The sequence below is a fragment of the Triticum dicoccoides genome, chromosome 5B (assembly GCF_002162155.2).
Source record: "Triticum dicoccoides isolate Atlit2015 ecotype Zavitan chromosome 5B, WEW_v2.0, whole genome shotgun sequence".
NCBI classification, from domain to species: Eukaryota; Viridiplantae; Streptophyta; class Magnoliopsida; order Poales; family Poaceae; genus Triticum; species Triticum dicoccoides.
Window position 1 is genome coordinate 603,683,800 of NC_041389.1, and position 14,955 is coordinate 603,698,754.

The 14,955-nt window shown below is 39.5% G+C and overlaps 1 protein-coding gene across 2 annotated transcripts; it reads right to left on the reverse strand.

The window, feature by feature from the left end:
• Window positions 1-2,169: 2,169 nt before the first annotated feature.
• LOC119311978 (malate dehydrogenase, glyoxysomal-like) lies at window positions 2,170-14,949 on the reverse strand. Of its 2 annotated transcripts, XM_037587693.1 has the most exons (10): window positions 14,833-14,949; window positions 14,529-14,744; window positions 13,266-13,580; window positions 13,023-13,112; window positions 12,830-12,913; window positions 11,828-11,863; window positions 11,660-11,749; window positions 11,480-11,574; window positions 11,306-11,382; window positions 2,170-2,180 (listed from the first exon to the last, which is right to left on the reverse strand). In XM_037587693.1, the coding sequence occupies exons 1-9, from the start codon at window positions 14,905-14,907 to the stop codon at window positions 11,310-11,312; spliced, it is 1,074 nt and encodes a 357-aa protein (XP_037443590.1). In that variant the 5' UTR covers window positions 14,908-14,949; the 3' UTR covers window positions 2,170-2,180; window positions 11,306-11,309. The 2 variants fall into 2 exon arrangements, with proteins under 2 accessions (XP_037443590.1, XP_037443589.1); XM_037587692.1 differs by lacking the exon at window positions 2,170-2,180 and having other exon boundaries at window positions 11,071-11,382.
• Window positions 14,950-14,955: the final 6 nt, after the last annotated feature.

Here is a 14,955-nt window from a genome sequence, read left to right on the forward strand (position 1 = left end):
GAAAGCTATGTTTGATGATTTTCATAAATGAAAGCTAGATATTAGTATACTCGACTATGGGATTATCACTTTACTTCCGAAAAGTAAAGATGCTAACCAGATACATAAGTATACACTTATCTCTTTTAAATGTTAGTTTTAAACATTTTACAAAAGTTTTGATGAACAAACTGAATGGGGTTGCTAGAGAGGTTATCTCTCCAATTCAAACTGCCTTCTTCAGGGGGCATATATATTATGGAGGGGTCCTATTCCTACATGAGTATTTGAATAGTGTTCATACTAAAAACAAGATGCTTTGTTGTTCAAGGTTGGTTTTGAAAAAGCATATGACAAGGTCAAATGGCCTTTTGTATTTCAAATGTTGAAATTGAAAGGGTTTCCTAATAAGTGGATTGATTGGATTATGGGGACCATTGGAGGGGGGATGTGTATGTAAAATTTAATGATAATTCTAGACCATACTTTCCTAACCATAAAGGCTTGAGACAGGGATATTCTTTATCTCCTTTAATCTTTAATTTAGCAGCAGATGCTTTGACAATGTTAATGGATAATGCTGGGAAGAATGGTTTGATCAAAGGATTGCTGACAGATAATTTGGAGGGTGGTGTCAACATGCCGCAATATGCAGATGACACCATCTTTCTTCTGTGGGATGATTTTGATAGTGCATATAATTTGAAATGTATATTGTCTCTATTTGATCAGATGACTGGATTGAAAATTAAATTTCATAAAAGTGAACTTTTCCAGTTTGGTAAAGCTCTTGACAAAAAAGATGATTATTCCCCAAAAACAATTCCCGGGAGGGGGGGGCTCCCTTTGGAATACTTAGGTCTTCGTGTTGATAAAAAAGGAATAAAAATGAACACTAGAAACTTCCAGAAGAAAATGTGGCACATGGTAGGGGAGGCTGCTAGCTAGTGCTGTTATGATCGCCCCGATCCAATCTTCACTAACTGGCATTCCTTATTTCATGATGTCCTTCTATGATTATCTGTTGGGGTGAACAACAGAATGAATTTTTTCAGGGCTGGACTGCTTTGGCGGGAAAATATTGATAAAAAATACCATTTGGTTAAATGGTGTGAGGTATGTAAACCTAAAGGCATGTGGGATTTGGGGATTTAGAATTTAGCTTTGATGAACAAAGCCTTGTTATGTAAATGGTGGTGAAAAATCTACAAACAGAAGGCCTCTAGCAGAGTTTGCTTATGAATAAATTTGTAAAAAAACACGTGTATTACTAGCGTAAAACACAAAGAGACTCACAATTTTGGGCTGAGTTGTTGAAACCCAAAGAGTTCTTCTTTCGGTGTAGATTATTTATAGGGAATGGAAAAATGTTAGATTTTTAGAAGATTGGTGGATAGGGATAAAGTCTTGAAAGATAGTTTCCCTAGGTCGCATAATGTTTGTTTTGATAAAAAGAAATCAGTGGCAGATGTTTTAGAGGGAGGTTTGGATGAAGTCGGGTTTAGAAGAACTTTCTATGGTGAGTCTTTCACATTAAAGAGGCTTGTGGGATGGTGATTTTGAATGATCAAAAAGATGTGGTGATATTGTGTTTGACTGGTAATGGAAAATACACATTTAAATCTTGTTATAGGTTCATGATTCAAATGTGGACAGATATCCACATAAGTTTATGTGGAAAACAAAATGCTTCCGCGTGTCAAGGTTTTCATGTGGTTAACCTTGAGGGGGGTTATTCCCACTAAGGACAATTTGATTCAGAGGGACTGGTGTGGAGATAGCAAATGTTCCTTTTGTGGGAGGGAAGAAAATATTAATCATCTCTTTTTTCATTATTTTGTTGCCAAGATGTTGTGGATGGTTATGAAATGCTCTTTTAACATGCATGACATTCCTGATAATGTGCAACAATTATTTTGTTCTTGGTTTAAGAAATTCAACAAAAGTGATAGAGATTTAATGGCAGTTGGGATTTGTGCTATATTCTGGACTTTATGGAAACTTAGAAATAGAGTGGTGTTTGATAATAACATGGTGACTGATCCCTGTGTTCCAGTTAGTATGATTTTAAGTGGTTCATGAATGTAATATTTTGCAATGATGGCGGGTGTAAGGCAGGTTATGCAGGTTGCAAAGGAGGTCTTCAGATGGCACATGGATGGAGAGCTGGGGCTGGAAGGATTGAAGGCTGAAGCTCTTCCCTCTCTCGAAGTGTGCCGTTAGAAGATCTTTCATTTTGCTCCTTTGTTCATGTGTTATTCCCCGTTTGTATTCAGAACTATCTAGTGGATGTAAGAGTCTGCACTTTGGGTTGCGTTAATGTTTTTTGCGCTATTGCCGAGGCAATTGTCCGAGTTGCCTTGTCGTGAGTCAGGTCTGTTTTGAGAGATGCTGGGAGGGGGTGGATCCCTCTTCTCATGGTGATCCTCTGCCTTGTCGTGAGTCCTAGTTTAATTTTATTTTTCTAGTTGTAAGCAAAAGACACTGTGATTTCTCTTAATGGAAATCAGAGAGGGAGCTCTACAACAACAACAACAAAGCCTTTAGTCCCAAACAAGTTGGGGTAGGCTAGGAGGGGGAGCTCTCTTTATTAAAAAACTTGGTTGTTTGACCTATGAATAGTCATGTCCATAGAAAGGACAATTCTTTGGTGAAAGGATGACTCTTCATGAAAAATTATGTATCACATCTCATAGTGAAAAGATGTCTTTGTGAGAAGCTCCTCCGCCACCTGGTGCTCCTCCTTCTCAGCTAGTGCCCACTCATACTCCCTACTTGACTCCTCCTACAAGAGGATGTGGATGTGGCTGACGTTGTTGGCCTAGTTTTCCTGTGCCAACGACTCCTCTTCCTATTCCTTCGCGTCAGCCTCCTCATCATTTCCTTCGTAATAACAACCTCTTCCTATGACTTCTCCATGGCTTCTGTGAATTGTGCCTCCTCGCGCTCGTTGTCGTTGTCGGAGCTCGACAAGTCAACAATCTTGAAGTCCGCCGTCGGCACACCCCACCTCAACTACCACGAGTACGAGTACTCATGGGTGTGAAGGCCCTGAACCATGGCAGAATTGAGCGGTGTGGCGGCAGCAACGATGATATGTGGTGTCAATGATGGTGATTTTTGGCGAAAACAAGTGGCGACGGGCAGGTGGGAGGGGGATCAGGCTGCACTACGGTGGTGGAGCCCTTGTTTTGAGATAAGGAGGACTCTATAGGTCTATTAATAAACACACAGGCAGCTCAAATTTTCTATGGAAGTTAAATGATCGAGGAGTAGGAGGAGGGGTAGTTGTGGTATAACTTCCTTAAAGGGAATCTTGTGAGGAGCTAAAGAAATTTGGAGCAGTAATTAGAGATGATATAATCTTGCATAACCATCCCTCATGTCTACAAAAGGGAGGGCGTTCCTTCTCATTTCGGGACAAAAATGTAGGACAACCAAAGGAATGATTTTATGAAGTTTCTTATACGAATCATACACTAGAAAAACCTTTGTTAAGATATTTGTTGGAAATTATAAATCTCTACAAATATATTTAAGGATGTTAAATATGCAATCAACACACACACACACACACACACAAAGGATCATACACGAATATCTATACCCACACTAATTTACAAGTGGCATAAATTATTATGTGGAGCTTGCAATGATGTTCCTTTTATTTTCTCATACTTTCCCATCAATTTTTAATGCTAATTATCAAAAAGGAAAACTAAACAAAACTTCTAATACAAACTATAGTTTAAAATTAGCAAAATCATGTTAATGACAAACCTATCTATAGCAAAAAAAATACATAATATATTAATGTTTAGCAATATCGTATGTAATTATGCTAAATAAGAGAAAAGTAACTAAAATTGTGTTTCAATAAGTTCAATTAAAATATAAGGTATAAAAATTAGTATAAAAGTTTCTTATATCGGCCTAAGCATGATTCTTATCAAATGGAGAAGCTAAGGTTGGTTTGAAATAAGCTTTCTCTTGAGATGTCAATAAAATTGAACTACCAATTTTATAAAATACTCTGGTGTGCTGTAGGGAATAGGTGCACATGCATCTAATGATCTTTGAAGCTTACTTCATATATCGGGCATAAAACAAACGACACGGTGAAATATGCAAGATAACTTTTGAGATAATTGATGATCAATATAACCACTCTTTACGTAAACTGCAATAATCCGAGACTTGGAGGGGTGATATATCGGAGACAACTGACTACTGTGATGCTTCAAAACTAATTAGGAACAAAATCCATGTTTGTATATGGGTCAAGCTTGTTGTTACCTATTTTCCTTAATATATTGAAAAAAGTGTTCTTTGATTTGCATTGCATTGAGAAGCTCTATTCATTGAATAATAGTTATATCTATATGTTAGACTATGAACAACTTTTTATACCTTGTTGGATAATATGCATGGTAGTTTCAGATTATTATCAATTAGCGTTCACCTAATTGAGATGATCGTACAATTATTTTGTCTATCTCTATGTTTGTATTTTTCAAGCATTGATAGTACCCTATTTTGGTACTCAAGAAAATTTAATTACTAATACATTTTTGAAACTCTTTCAAATTAGAATGGTCGCATACCAGCATTATAGGGACAAAATCTTGTAGGTGACTTCTCTTGGCAACGAACCTTGTTTGCTAGTATATTGGTATTTATATGGTGGTACCGTTCTACTCCCTTGTGCAAGCCCATGTGGCCATGCCTAAATAGCGATCACGGAGCCTCCACCACCATGAACTAGTGCACTCAATCTCTCTATTTCATATGGCACCAATGTAACTAATGGGTGAATGATGCCCGCAACTTCTATGTTTGGGTGGAACTTTGCAGGGTTCCCAAGTGTAGTTGTTTGTGGCAACAAGCTTACCTAGGTAAGTGGCCTTAAGGTTAATACTTTGTTGAAAACAAGGTAGAAGTAGGTTCCCACCTCAATAACTACCACAAACAATAGAAAAAAACTCCTTGTGCCCCCAATGTGGAGGGTACAATTTTTGTTAATAAGATCATACACATATATGTATTGAGATTACAATAATAGATGTTAATGGTTATTTGCAATATATGTGAATGGAATATATGTTGATGAAATTTTAGAAATAATTTTTACTGAAAAATATATTAATGAAATAGTCGTTATTTCAAAAGAAATGATTTCAAATATGTTAATCTTTATCTTTATCTTTGCCTAATATTAAAGGACGGATTGTTTCTCTACTTTTTTTTGTCCATCGGGCATTTTTCGTACGTCGTCCTGTTTTCGTCCGTCCTTTTTTTGCGTTCCATTTTGACTCAAAAAATAAAATGCGTTACATGGGTTTGGAACCCAGACCGCATCGTTTCAGCGCGCACAGCCGAACCAGCTAACCCAGCGAACGTGTTTTTTTTACTTTTTTCGTCTGTCCTTTTTTTTGCGTTCCGTTTTGACTCAAAAAATAAAATGCGTTACATGGGTTTCGAACCCAGACCTCATCGTTTCAGCGCACACAGCCGAACCAGCTCACCCAGCAAACGTCTTGTATTTTGTTTATCTCTATGTTTGTATTTTTCAAGCATCGATAGTACCCTAGTTTGGTACTCAAGAAAATTTAATTACTAAAACGTTTTTGAAACTCTTTCAAATTAGAATGGTCGCATACCAGCATTATAAGGACAAAATCTTGTAGGTGACTTCTCTTGGCAACGAACCTTGTTTGCTAGTATATTGGTATTTATATGGTGGTACCGTTCTACTCCCTTGTGCAAGCCCATGTGGCCATGCCTAAATAGCGATCACGGAGCCTCCACCACCATGAACATATTGGACTCAATCTCTCTATTTCATATGGCACCAACGTAACTAATGGGTGAATGATGCCCGCAACTTCTATGTTTGGGTGGAACTTTGCAGGGTTCCCAAGTGTAGTTGTTTGTGGCAACAAGCTTACCTAGGTAAGTGGCCTTAAGGTTAATACTTTGTTGAAAACAAGGTAGAAGTAGGTTCCCACCTCAATAACTAGCACAAACAATAGAAAAAAACTCCTTGTGCCCCCAATGTGGAGGGTACAATTTTTGTTAATAAGATCATACACATATATGTATTGAGATTACAATAATAGATGTTAATGGTTATTTGCAATATATGTGAATGGAATATATGTTGATGAAATTTTAGAAATAATTTTTACTGAAAAATATATTAATGAAATAGTCATTATTTCAAAAAAAATGATTTCAAATATGTTAATCTTTATCTTTATCTTTACCTAATATTAAAGGACGGATTGTTTCTCTACTTTTTTTTTGTCCATCGGGCATTTTTCGTACGTCGCCCTGTTTTCGTCCGTCCTTTTTTTGCGTTCCGTTTTGACTCAAAAAATAAAATGCGTTACATGGGTTTCGAACCCAGACTGCATCGTTTCAGCGCGCACAGCCGAACCAGCTCACCCAGCGAACGTCTTGTTTTTTGTACTTTTTTCGTCCATCTTTTTTTTGCGTTCCGTTTTGACTCAAAAAATAAAATACGTTACATGGGTTTCGAACCCAGACCGCATCGTTTCAGCGGGCGCAGCCAAACCAGCAAAGGGAGGAAGTAAACTTATCTGTACCCGCATATAGCTGCTGGCCGCTGTTGCTGTCCACAAGCCCACTTGGGTGGTATAATTAATTCGCAATGCACAATTTTTTTACGGAAATGTTAACGCCCACATGTGTGGACGTTTTCACATCGCCCACACGCCTCCATCACCACTCATTTTGCCAAGTATGAATAGATGACATCACCAGAATTTTTTTTGATTTTCGGCTTAAAAATGTTGTATCTTCTAAATAAAAAAGCGAACTAAAAATCCGTTTTCACCATTAAATCCACCTCGACGAGATCTTCAAAACTAGACCCCATGTTGATATGTTTCGACGGATTTTTTTTGCCAGAAGTTGCCACGATGTTTACACAGCAGTTGCCATAGGGCTTAAACTAAAGTTGCCATGTGGCAATTTTAGTTTGTAGATCATGGCAATTTTAGTATTTTGATGATAGCAACTCCAGTACTTTGACCATGAAAATTATTTTTTGTATGAACCATGGCAATTTTACGTGCATGTATCATGACAATTTTAGTTTATGGTTCATGTCAAGTCTAGTTTCTTAATTCCCCATTTTATAAATGTCAAAATTTACTTTTAAATGTAGAAGAAAATAGCTGAAACATATCATGGCAACTTCCGTGTAAACATCATGGCAATTCATATGCAATAGACATGGCAACTTTTAATCCAAAAAAAATTTCATCAAAACATATCAACATGGGATCTAGTTTCGAAGATCTCATCGTGAGGGATTTAATGGTGAAAACAGATTTTCAATTGGATTTTTCGTTTAAGAGATAAAATATTTTAAAAACTGAAAATCCAAAAAGATTCCTGCATGCATGCATGCGATGACGTGGCAATCTGTTTACATTAGAGACGTGTGATGCGTCTCCCTTCCTGTCACACGTGTGGCAGTTAGCGCGACCCTTTTTTATTGCAAAGACATGATTCAAACACATGGCCTATGTGTCGTACCAACACAAGCTAACCAATCCACCAGACAATTGTTCTTGACATTACAGAGAGAGACATACCATATACTTGATGCTTTGTGGGTCGGCCCAGCTACAGAGCTTATCTTTATTTGGGCTCCTTCTTCCGGGTCAAGGTCTAAGTGAGGCATCAATCTGTAATCAGCCTTTTTCATGTTGGTTTACCCAATCAAATAATCCCATATTGATTTTTCACACCAAAATCTATCGATTTATATACGTTAGCAAGTTTTTGAATCAACAAGTTGGCTAGAAAATCATTACACAGAGGGCGGGATGGGACATTACAGGGGCAAAGGGAGAATGGAAAGATCCATAAAATCGACCAAAGAAAGAAAGTCGGGTGGGAGATTATGGGGGGCAATTGGAGAAAGGAAGACCCATTAAATGGGTATATATAAATTGTGACATGCACGGCGAAACAGAATTAAAGAGTGGGACTTGCATGCTGGCCATTAAGAATGGTTGAGGGAACGGAAAGACACATTAAATGGGCAAAAGAAATAAAACCGGTATTGCGCCTATGATGGTGTTGTGCGGGTGAGAAAGGAAAGGCATAATTGTGACATGCGTGACGGCCGGGGTAGCAAAATTAGCAAGTTGCGATTTGGATATAAGTAGAGCCAAAACAAACAAAAAACATGACGTTGCCTTTTTTCGGCCTATTTTCTGACCACTACATTAAACAATATCACCAAGCCCAACCAGCCTAGAGATCGGACCAAGCCCCTAGGCTCCTAGCGATCGATCCATACAAGCCCAGCCACCGTCCTTTCTTTAGCCATCGCTCAAAAGGACGAAGCCCTAGCCTTGATGCAGGAAGGTCATGTTTTGCTCAAAAAACATAATTTGGTCATATTGGAACTAGATAGAAGGTACATTCTATAGGAAACGAGAAGATCGTATGTGTGTACGTCTGGCCGACGGACAAATCGACCATGACCTAGCTAGCCTTATATACGCGTCTGTGGAAGCATAATTGATCAAGTGTAGCATCTATACTTGCGAGTCTCGCCGAAAAGCAACCGGCAAACCATAGTACGTGCGCCAGTTTGTGTATCATCTTCCTCAACGAAAAGTATTTGTCATGGGAGTAGTGTGCGATGTGTCATTCGGGTCCGCGCCAACACATGCAGCTGGATGCCTTGAGTTTTACGTTAGAGTTGGACGCCCCTTTTCACCCCTATCCAATATGATTGTAGTTATTGAAATTTCCTTCCGTCCGTGGATAGTGTTGCCTTCGACATTGCGTCTTGGGCATCCATGCAGCCGGGAGATGCGCGTCATGTTGGGAGCCAGCCGGCCGCTATTGGTATGAAAGAACTTTTGCGCGTCACCCAACCACGCCGCATGGGTCGAGGCTAAGGGTCAGGAAAAACATGCGCCCTATGTCATCGGAGGAAAATAGTCGGGATGGAGGCTATAGTCAATGTCCAAGGTGCACATAGGGGAATCTCACGCGAAGGAGAGGTTGAATGCCAAGAAGATTTAGATAGGTAGTATGTGGTTACATCGTACACAAGTACTCCCTCCGTTCCTAAATATAAGTCTTTTTAGACATTTCAAATGGATTACGACATACGTATGTATGTAGACATATTTTAGAGTGTAGAATCACTCATTTTACTTCATATGTAGTCACTTGTTAGAATATCTAGAAAGACTTATATTTGAAAACGGAAGGAGTACATATTAATGTCATAAAAGCTAAGCGATGCATGTACCCTGAGGAACCACCTGAGGACACCACAGTCACTGTCGGTGAGGGGAGGGAAGAAGGGATAAGCTGTGACACAAGTGACACAACATGTTGGAATAGAGGACTTGAACCTATAGAGGAGCTTGGGCCATGTTTATTGGACTAGGAGCGTGTGATATATTTTTCTTCCGTTGCAACGCACGGGCAATGTTTCCTAGTTATTTCAAATAGTACTATGAGGAAACTTCCAGTACTTAAAAAAGTGATTTTCAATTGTATGACTATATGAAAAAAAAATGATTTCAATTATTTCATTACTTCAAGAAAGTGTTCAACTTTGTCATTATTTGAAAGAAAATAAATCCAACTTTGACATTATTTCAAAAAGCTATCAAAAAGTGATCTCAACTAGGTTTTTTCAAATGATCTAAAAAGTTTGTGTTATTAAAAATAAGTGTTCTTGACTTTAAAATATTTTCATATTACCAGTCAAAAATATATTTTCATATTAATATTTAAAAGATTGATATTTGGAAGGATTTCATTATTAAAAAAAGTGAGTTCAACTAGTTCATTATTTGAAAAAAAAAATCCACCTTTTCACTATTTTAGAAAAAAATAGCACATTTTATGGAAATAATTTCACATATGTTTCAATTACATCACTCGACTTCAGAAAACATTTACTATATAGTTTCAGAAAATACTTAACACACATTTCAATTGTTCCACTCAATTTCAGAAAATATTTTACATATATTTCAATTATGCACTCATTTTCAAACAATAGTTAACATAGGTTTCAGTTATATCACTCAACAAGAAAAAGTAACCTATATTTTAGTTGGTTGAAATATTGAAACAATGAAATTTAAACGACTTCAAGCAGATTCAAGATTGATCTTGTTCTAAAATAGAGTACATAATTTCAGTGTAGAACTTATGAATGATAAGAAAATAAAGTGCATGACCGGAGAGATTGGGGGAGTGGGGGAGGAGACAATCTGGTATGATCATGATGCCATTAGAAACCACTTAATGTGGAACTTTATTTCCGACTATGTATCTTATCGTGATTTTTTTAAATGGTTACCCTACCAGCGAACATTTAGTCAGTAAGGCATGTGCAGGGAGCCGATTTGTTGCTCCCGAGCTCCATGGAGCTCAGTTTATTTTTTATTCTTAAATGATTTTTTTTTAAATATACACAAGTGTATAGGGATGTATACTACATCTATGTAAATTGTCCTGATAAAATAGGTTTTGATATGAGCTCCACAAAAACAATAGGCTTTTATAGTGAACAGTCGTGTGAAAAATTACATATGTGTGCTACCTCCATCACATACTATAAGACGTTTTTGCATTGTGCACAAAGGGAGTAGTATACATCCATATGTATGTTTCAGATGTTTTTTCAAAATATGATTTTCGTAATTTTCAAGAATCCAAGCTTGCAGAATATTTTGTGACTTTGATTTTCGTTTGTAGTTTTCCAAAATCTGGGCTCAATGGAGCCCAGGAGCCAAAAGCAATTTGCAGCTCGTCCACTCCTAGTTAATGATGAAGTAAAAGACAATACGAACTAATGGGGTAAATACTTTTTTAAACCAGTTGCTTCAACTTCAAGCTCCAACGTTTTGCTGAGAATTATCATTTTTTCAGTTCCAACCCATAATTTCATGCTTTATCAACACCCTATCATGAGCCTTAATATAATGTGATATTCCATCTTTTATGTCACCAATACTGTTCGCCCCCCTCATGTTCAAATCCTGGCTCCGCCCCTGAGCGTGTAGATATAGCATGTCCTGAGGCTGTAAACATGTTAGGTCCAGCTATTCACGAAAGTATATGTTCTTCTTGTCTAGTACGAGTACATGATTTATATTCCACGACGGGAAAAGGCTCAGTGCAGCTAAAGGAGGAGTACTAGTACTGTCTTGCACATGCAGGGGTGGCTTTACAGGTATTGGAGCACTATATCACACTCTTTCTTTAGTCTTTGCATATCTGTATAAGGTTGGGGACGGTCCATTCGTACGATCTCACTTGTTCATGAACGACACGCCCTTCTGAATGCTCTCGCTCAGCTCCTTCTTCGCCTTCTCCAGGCCGGCTCTGCAAGCAGACATCAGGCAAAGCGATTATTTTGGGAAAGAGGGACGTTTGTGATGATTTGCATGGAAGCGACTATAATTGAGTAGAGCTGATGTACCTCTCGAAGTCATTCAGTGGCCCAAGAGGGAGAATCTCCTCGGCTCCACCGCGACCTAACCTCACTTTCGATGCGAAGAACGGCAGCTCTGTCACCTAATGTGAGACAATATGGCCACAAATCATAAGACTCGGTGCTGTGAAAGATGAGATGTAGGGATCTGGTGTGACTAAACGATACCTCAGATGCGACATATGAACACTCCACGATGCCAGCATCACCACGCATTCCTCGCAGGCACGCGTCGGCGAATTTTGCAGCAGCAAAAGCCTGAGGGTTTATTATATGTTAGTGTTGGGTATAACTTGACTCACGTACTAATCATGCAAAGTAGGCAGCACAACCTACCATTGACAAAGTTGCAGAGCCTGCTCCAGCCTTTGCCTGAATTGTAAGTGAAAAGGGGATGTGAAACTCAAATGGAGAACAGAAAATAAAAGGTGAAACTGGAACTGTAGAAGTTTCAGATACAGAAAACCAAAAGGATATGAAACTATATAACTGTGTGCAGTACGACATCTTTGAGTACTGCAGAAACTTCATTCATGCTTACCTAATAGGGTTTGTATTACACTTCCTAAAATATCTCTATCCAATCAAAATCTATTATCAGTGCTGGTAATTGGGTCTATTAGTTGTCAAATCTTCCAGAAACTACTAACACTAATTCACAGAGGGCGTAGATAAGGGTATGCATCTGGTAGCGCATAGAATATCACTATGCCAAGGATGAAATTACAGGTAAATCCTCACAACACAACAATGGCCGTTCACTGTCACTCTGTAAGTCCAGTTAAAAAAAACGTCAGTCTTTAAGCGATTCTACTTCAGAAAACAACTGAGATGCGGTGTTGCTATCTGGACTTTGTGCATACATACTACAATAAGTATGTACGACTAAAATCAATTCATTTGTCGGCTAACAGTAGGACTAGAAAACTAGAGCCTCATATGGCTACATGAGGACATTGCTTTCGAATGTCTAATAAGCATGGTAGCATTGAGCTGTATGATTGGATGCCAAATTTGTTAGGCCTTCTATTGTTTTGCTCAGAGACATTTGTTAACTCTGGACCGTAATCGTGAGGACCCCAGCAACTACCTATATACTTATGCACCATTCTCGGCTTTCAATGAAAACCAGGCACAAGGCATATCATTTAAAAAAAAGTATGAGACCATTAGAAAAATGGGGTTTGCACTATAATATTTCTCCACAAAACAAATATTGGAACCGTTTGTCTAGTATCTAATAATCAGTCAGAAATGCATAGCCAGAGTATTAAAAAAAACTGAAATGAAGAACCCACAGGGAAGGCTTCAACCAACTAAATGTGAACAGCATCATACCTCCACAACTTCTGTACCACCGTTCTGTATGCGATTAGTCAAATAGCTGATTTCATCTGGAGTGAATGAGCATGGAGGGCTGACCTGCGGAGATGTTAGTTTCAAATTAGCAATTGATGTTCATACAAGCTAGAGATTTTTTTCTTAATGAGAAATATTACATTCCCAATTTGATGACAACAACATAAGATACCTGTGACAGGAGGGGTAATATAGTGACCCCTGCATGCCCGCCAACAACTGGAACATTGACTTCTCTTGGATCAACTCCAAGCACTTCCGCCTGGAAAAAAGCAACAAAGAGGAGAAGTAAATGAGTAAGAGCCATAAGCAATGCTAGTAGAGTATCTAAGCACATGATGTTGAACTTGAGCATGCAAGCATGTAAAAGCTGTTTAAGAGAAGACATTCAAGATAGTTTCCTTAGGCTGCATACCACAAAGGTGTTAGCCCTTGCTACATCAAGTGTTGTCACTCCAAGGAGACGCTTGGGACAGTAAGTTCCAGCTCTCTTGAAAACCTCCGCAGCAATGGGGACGGTTGAGTTCACAGGGTTGCTGATCAAATTCACAATTGCATTAGGACAGCTCTTGGCAACGCCTTCACAAATCGAGCGAACGATCCCAGCATTTTTGTTGAACAGATCATCCCTTGTCATTCCTGGTTTTCTTGGGAGGCCGGCAGGGATGATGACAAGATCCATTCCTGTAAGTGCTGCCTCAAGCTGTTGTTGGCCAATGAAGCCGCGCACCTGAAAGTTATATATAACACAGTTATTTATCACATCAGTATCTATGGTCAAAGACAGAACAAATCTCTAATTGATTTGAACAGTCTGAAAATATTAGACTGCAAATGTTAGCTGCATACAAAAACTTCCAAGACAATCATTTCCTTTCTCTTTTCTTTTCAATTTGCAGCCAATTCAGCATTTTGTGAAAATGCTTCCTGTCATTTCTTTCAGACTCTCAATAGTCAAGACAATAACAAAGCTTGGACTGCACTTATCATTTGCCATATATGAACTAAATGAATAAATAAAAGGTACTTCTGAAGAATACACAGTCAGTACTTCTTTTCCATACAAGGCATGCTATTGTCAAGGATTTGGATATTTTGGGAGCTCCACTAGACCAATAGCACAAGAAAAAATCAGTAAAGTATGAGATGTCAAATTGCTGGTGCACCAGAAACTGCACATGATTGGGAGGTCATTATTTAACACTTTCAGGTGTTTTCTGAAGAATAACAGGTGTTTTTTCTTTCAACATAAGACAAGCTATTGTCAAGGCTTCAGATATTTCGGGAACTTCACTAGGCCGATCGCACAAGGAAAAACCAGTAAGGGATCAGATGTTAAATTGCTGGTGCACCAGAAACTGCACATGATTGGGAGGTCGTTATCTAACAGTTCCAGGCTGCTGAACCTGCAATCATACCCCCAATCGGTCACAGTTTAGGTAGGCAGCGTGCGGAGCGGTTAAGAATAAGAATCCCCCATCAGATGTCACCCCAAGTGGCTGCAAAAGCATCGGAACACACCAGCTAGAAAGCTAACAACGAGGCAAGCCACCAACCAAATGAATCCGTGCTCACAACGGCATCCTCCTGATCGACATCACTATGATTAACGCATAAAACCCGTCGCTGGCAGCTGATTCATCACGGAGGAGAACAGATAGTAGGTCGGGTCCGTTACCACGGCGCTGGTGTCCATGTGGCTGACGTCGGCGGTGACCCCCGGCGTGTTGACGACGTCGTAGAGGTGGAGCACGGAGACGAGCGGGTTCATCTTCATGAGCAGCGACAGCGACTGGCCGATCCCCCCGGCCGCGCCCACCACCGCCACCTTGAACCCCGGCGCGCCGCCCTTGGCGCGGCACGCCGCGGGCCTCAGCGCCGCGGGCTCCTCCATCTGCGCACGCACAGGAATGGGTCACATCAGACATGGTTCTCTACCAGTAGGCACAGCAGCGGTGAAGATTTGAGGAAATCGGGCTTACCTGTGGGCGTGTGGGGTTGAGGTGCGCGGCGACGCGGGCGATGCGGTGCGAGGGGGAGGTGGCGTCGGGATGCATGGCGGCGGCGGCGCGGCGACGGGGAGGAAGGAGGAGGAGGGGGATCTG

Coding starts and splice junctions, on each gene's coding strand:
- LOC119311978 (XM_037587693.1), bottom strand. CDS start 14,907: ATGCATCCCGACGCCACCTCCCCCTCGCACCGCATCGCCCGCGTCGCC. Junction 12,914..13,022: donor TATTACCCCTCCTGTCACAG/GTATCTTATGTT, acceptor ACATCTCCGCAG/GTCAGCCCTCCATGCTCATT. Junction 11,750..11,827: donor GCTCTGCAACTTTGTCAATG/GTAGGTTGTGCT, acceptor ATAAACCCTCAG/GCTTTTGCTGCTGCAAAATT.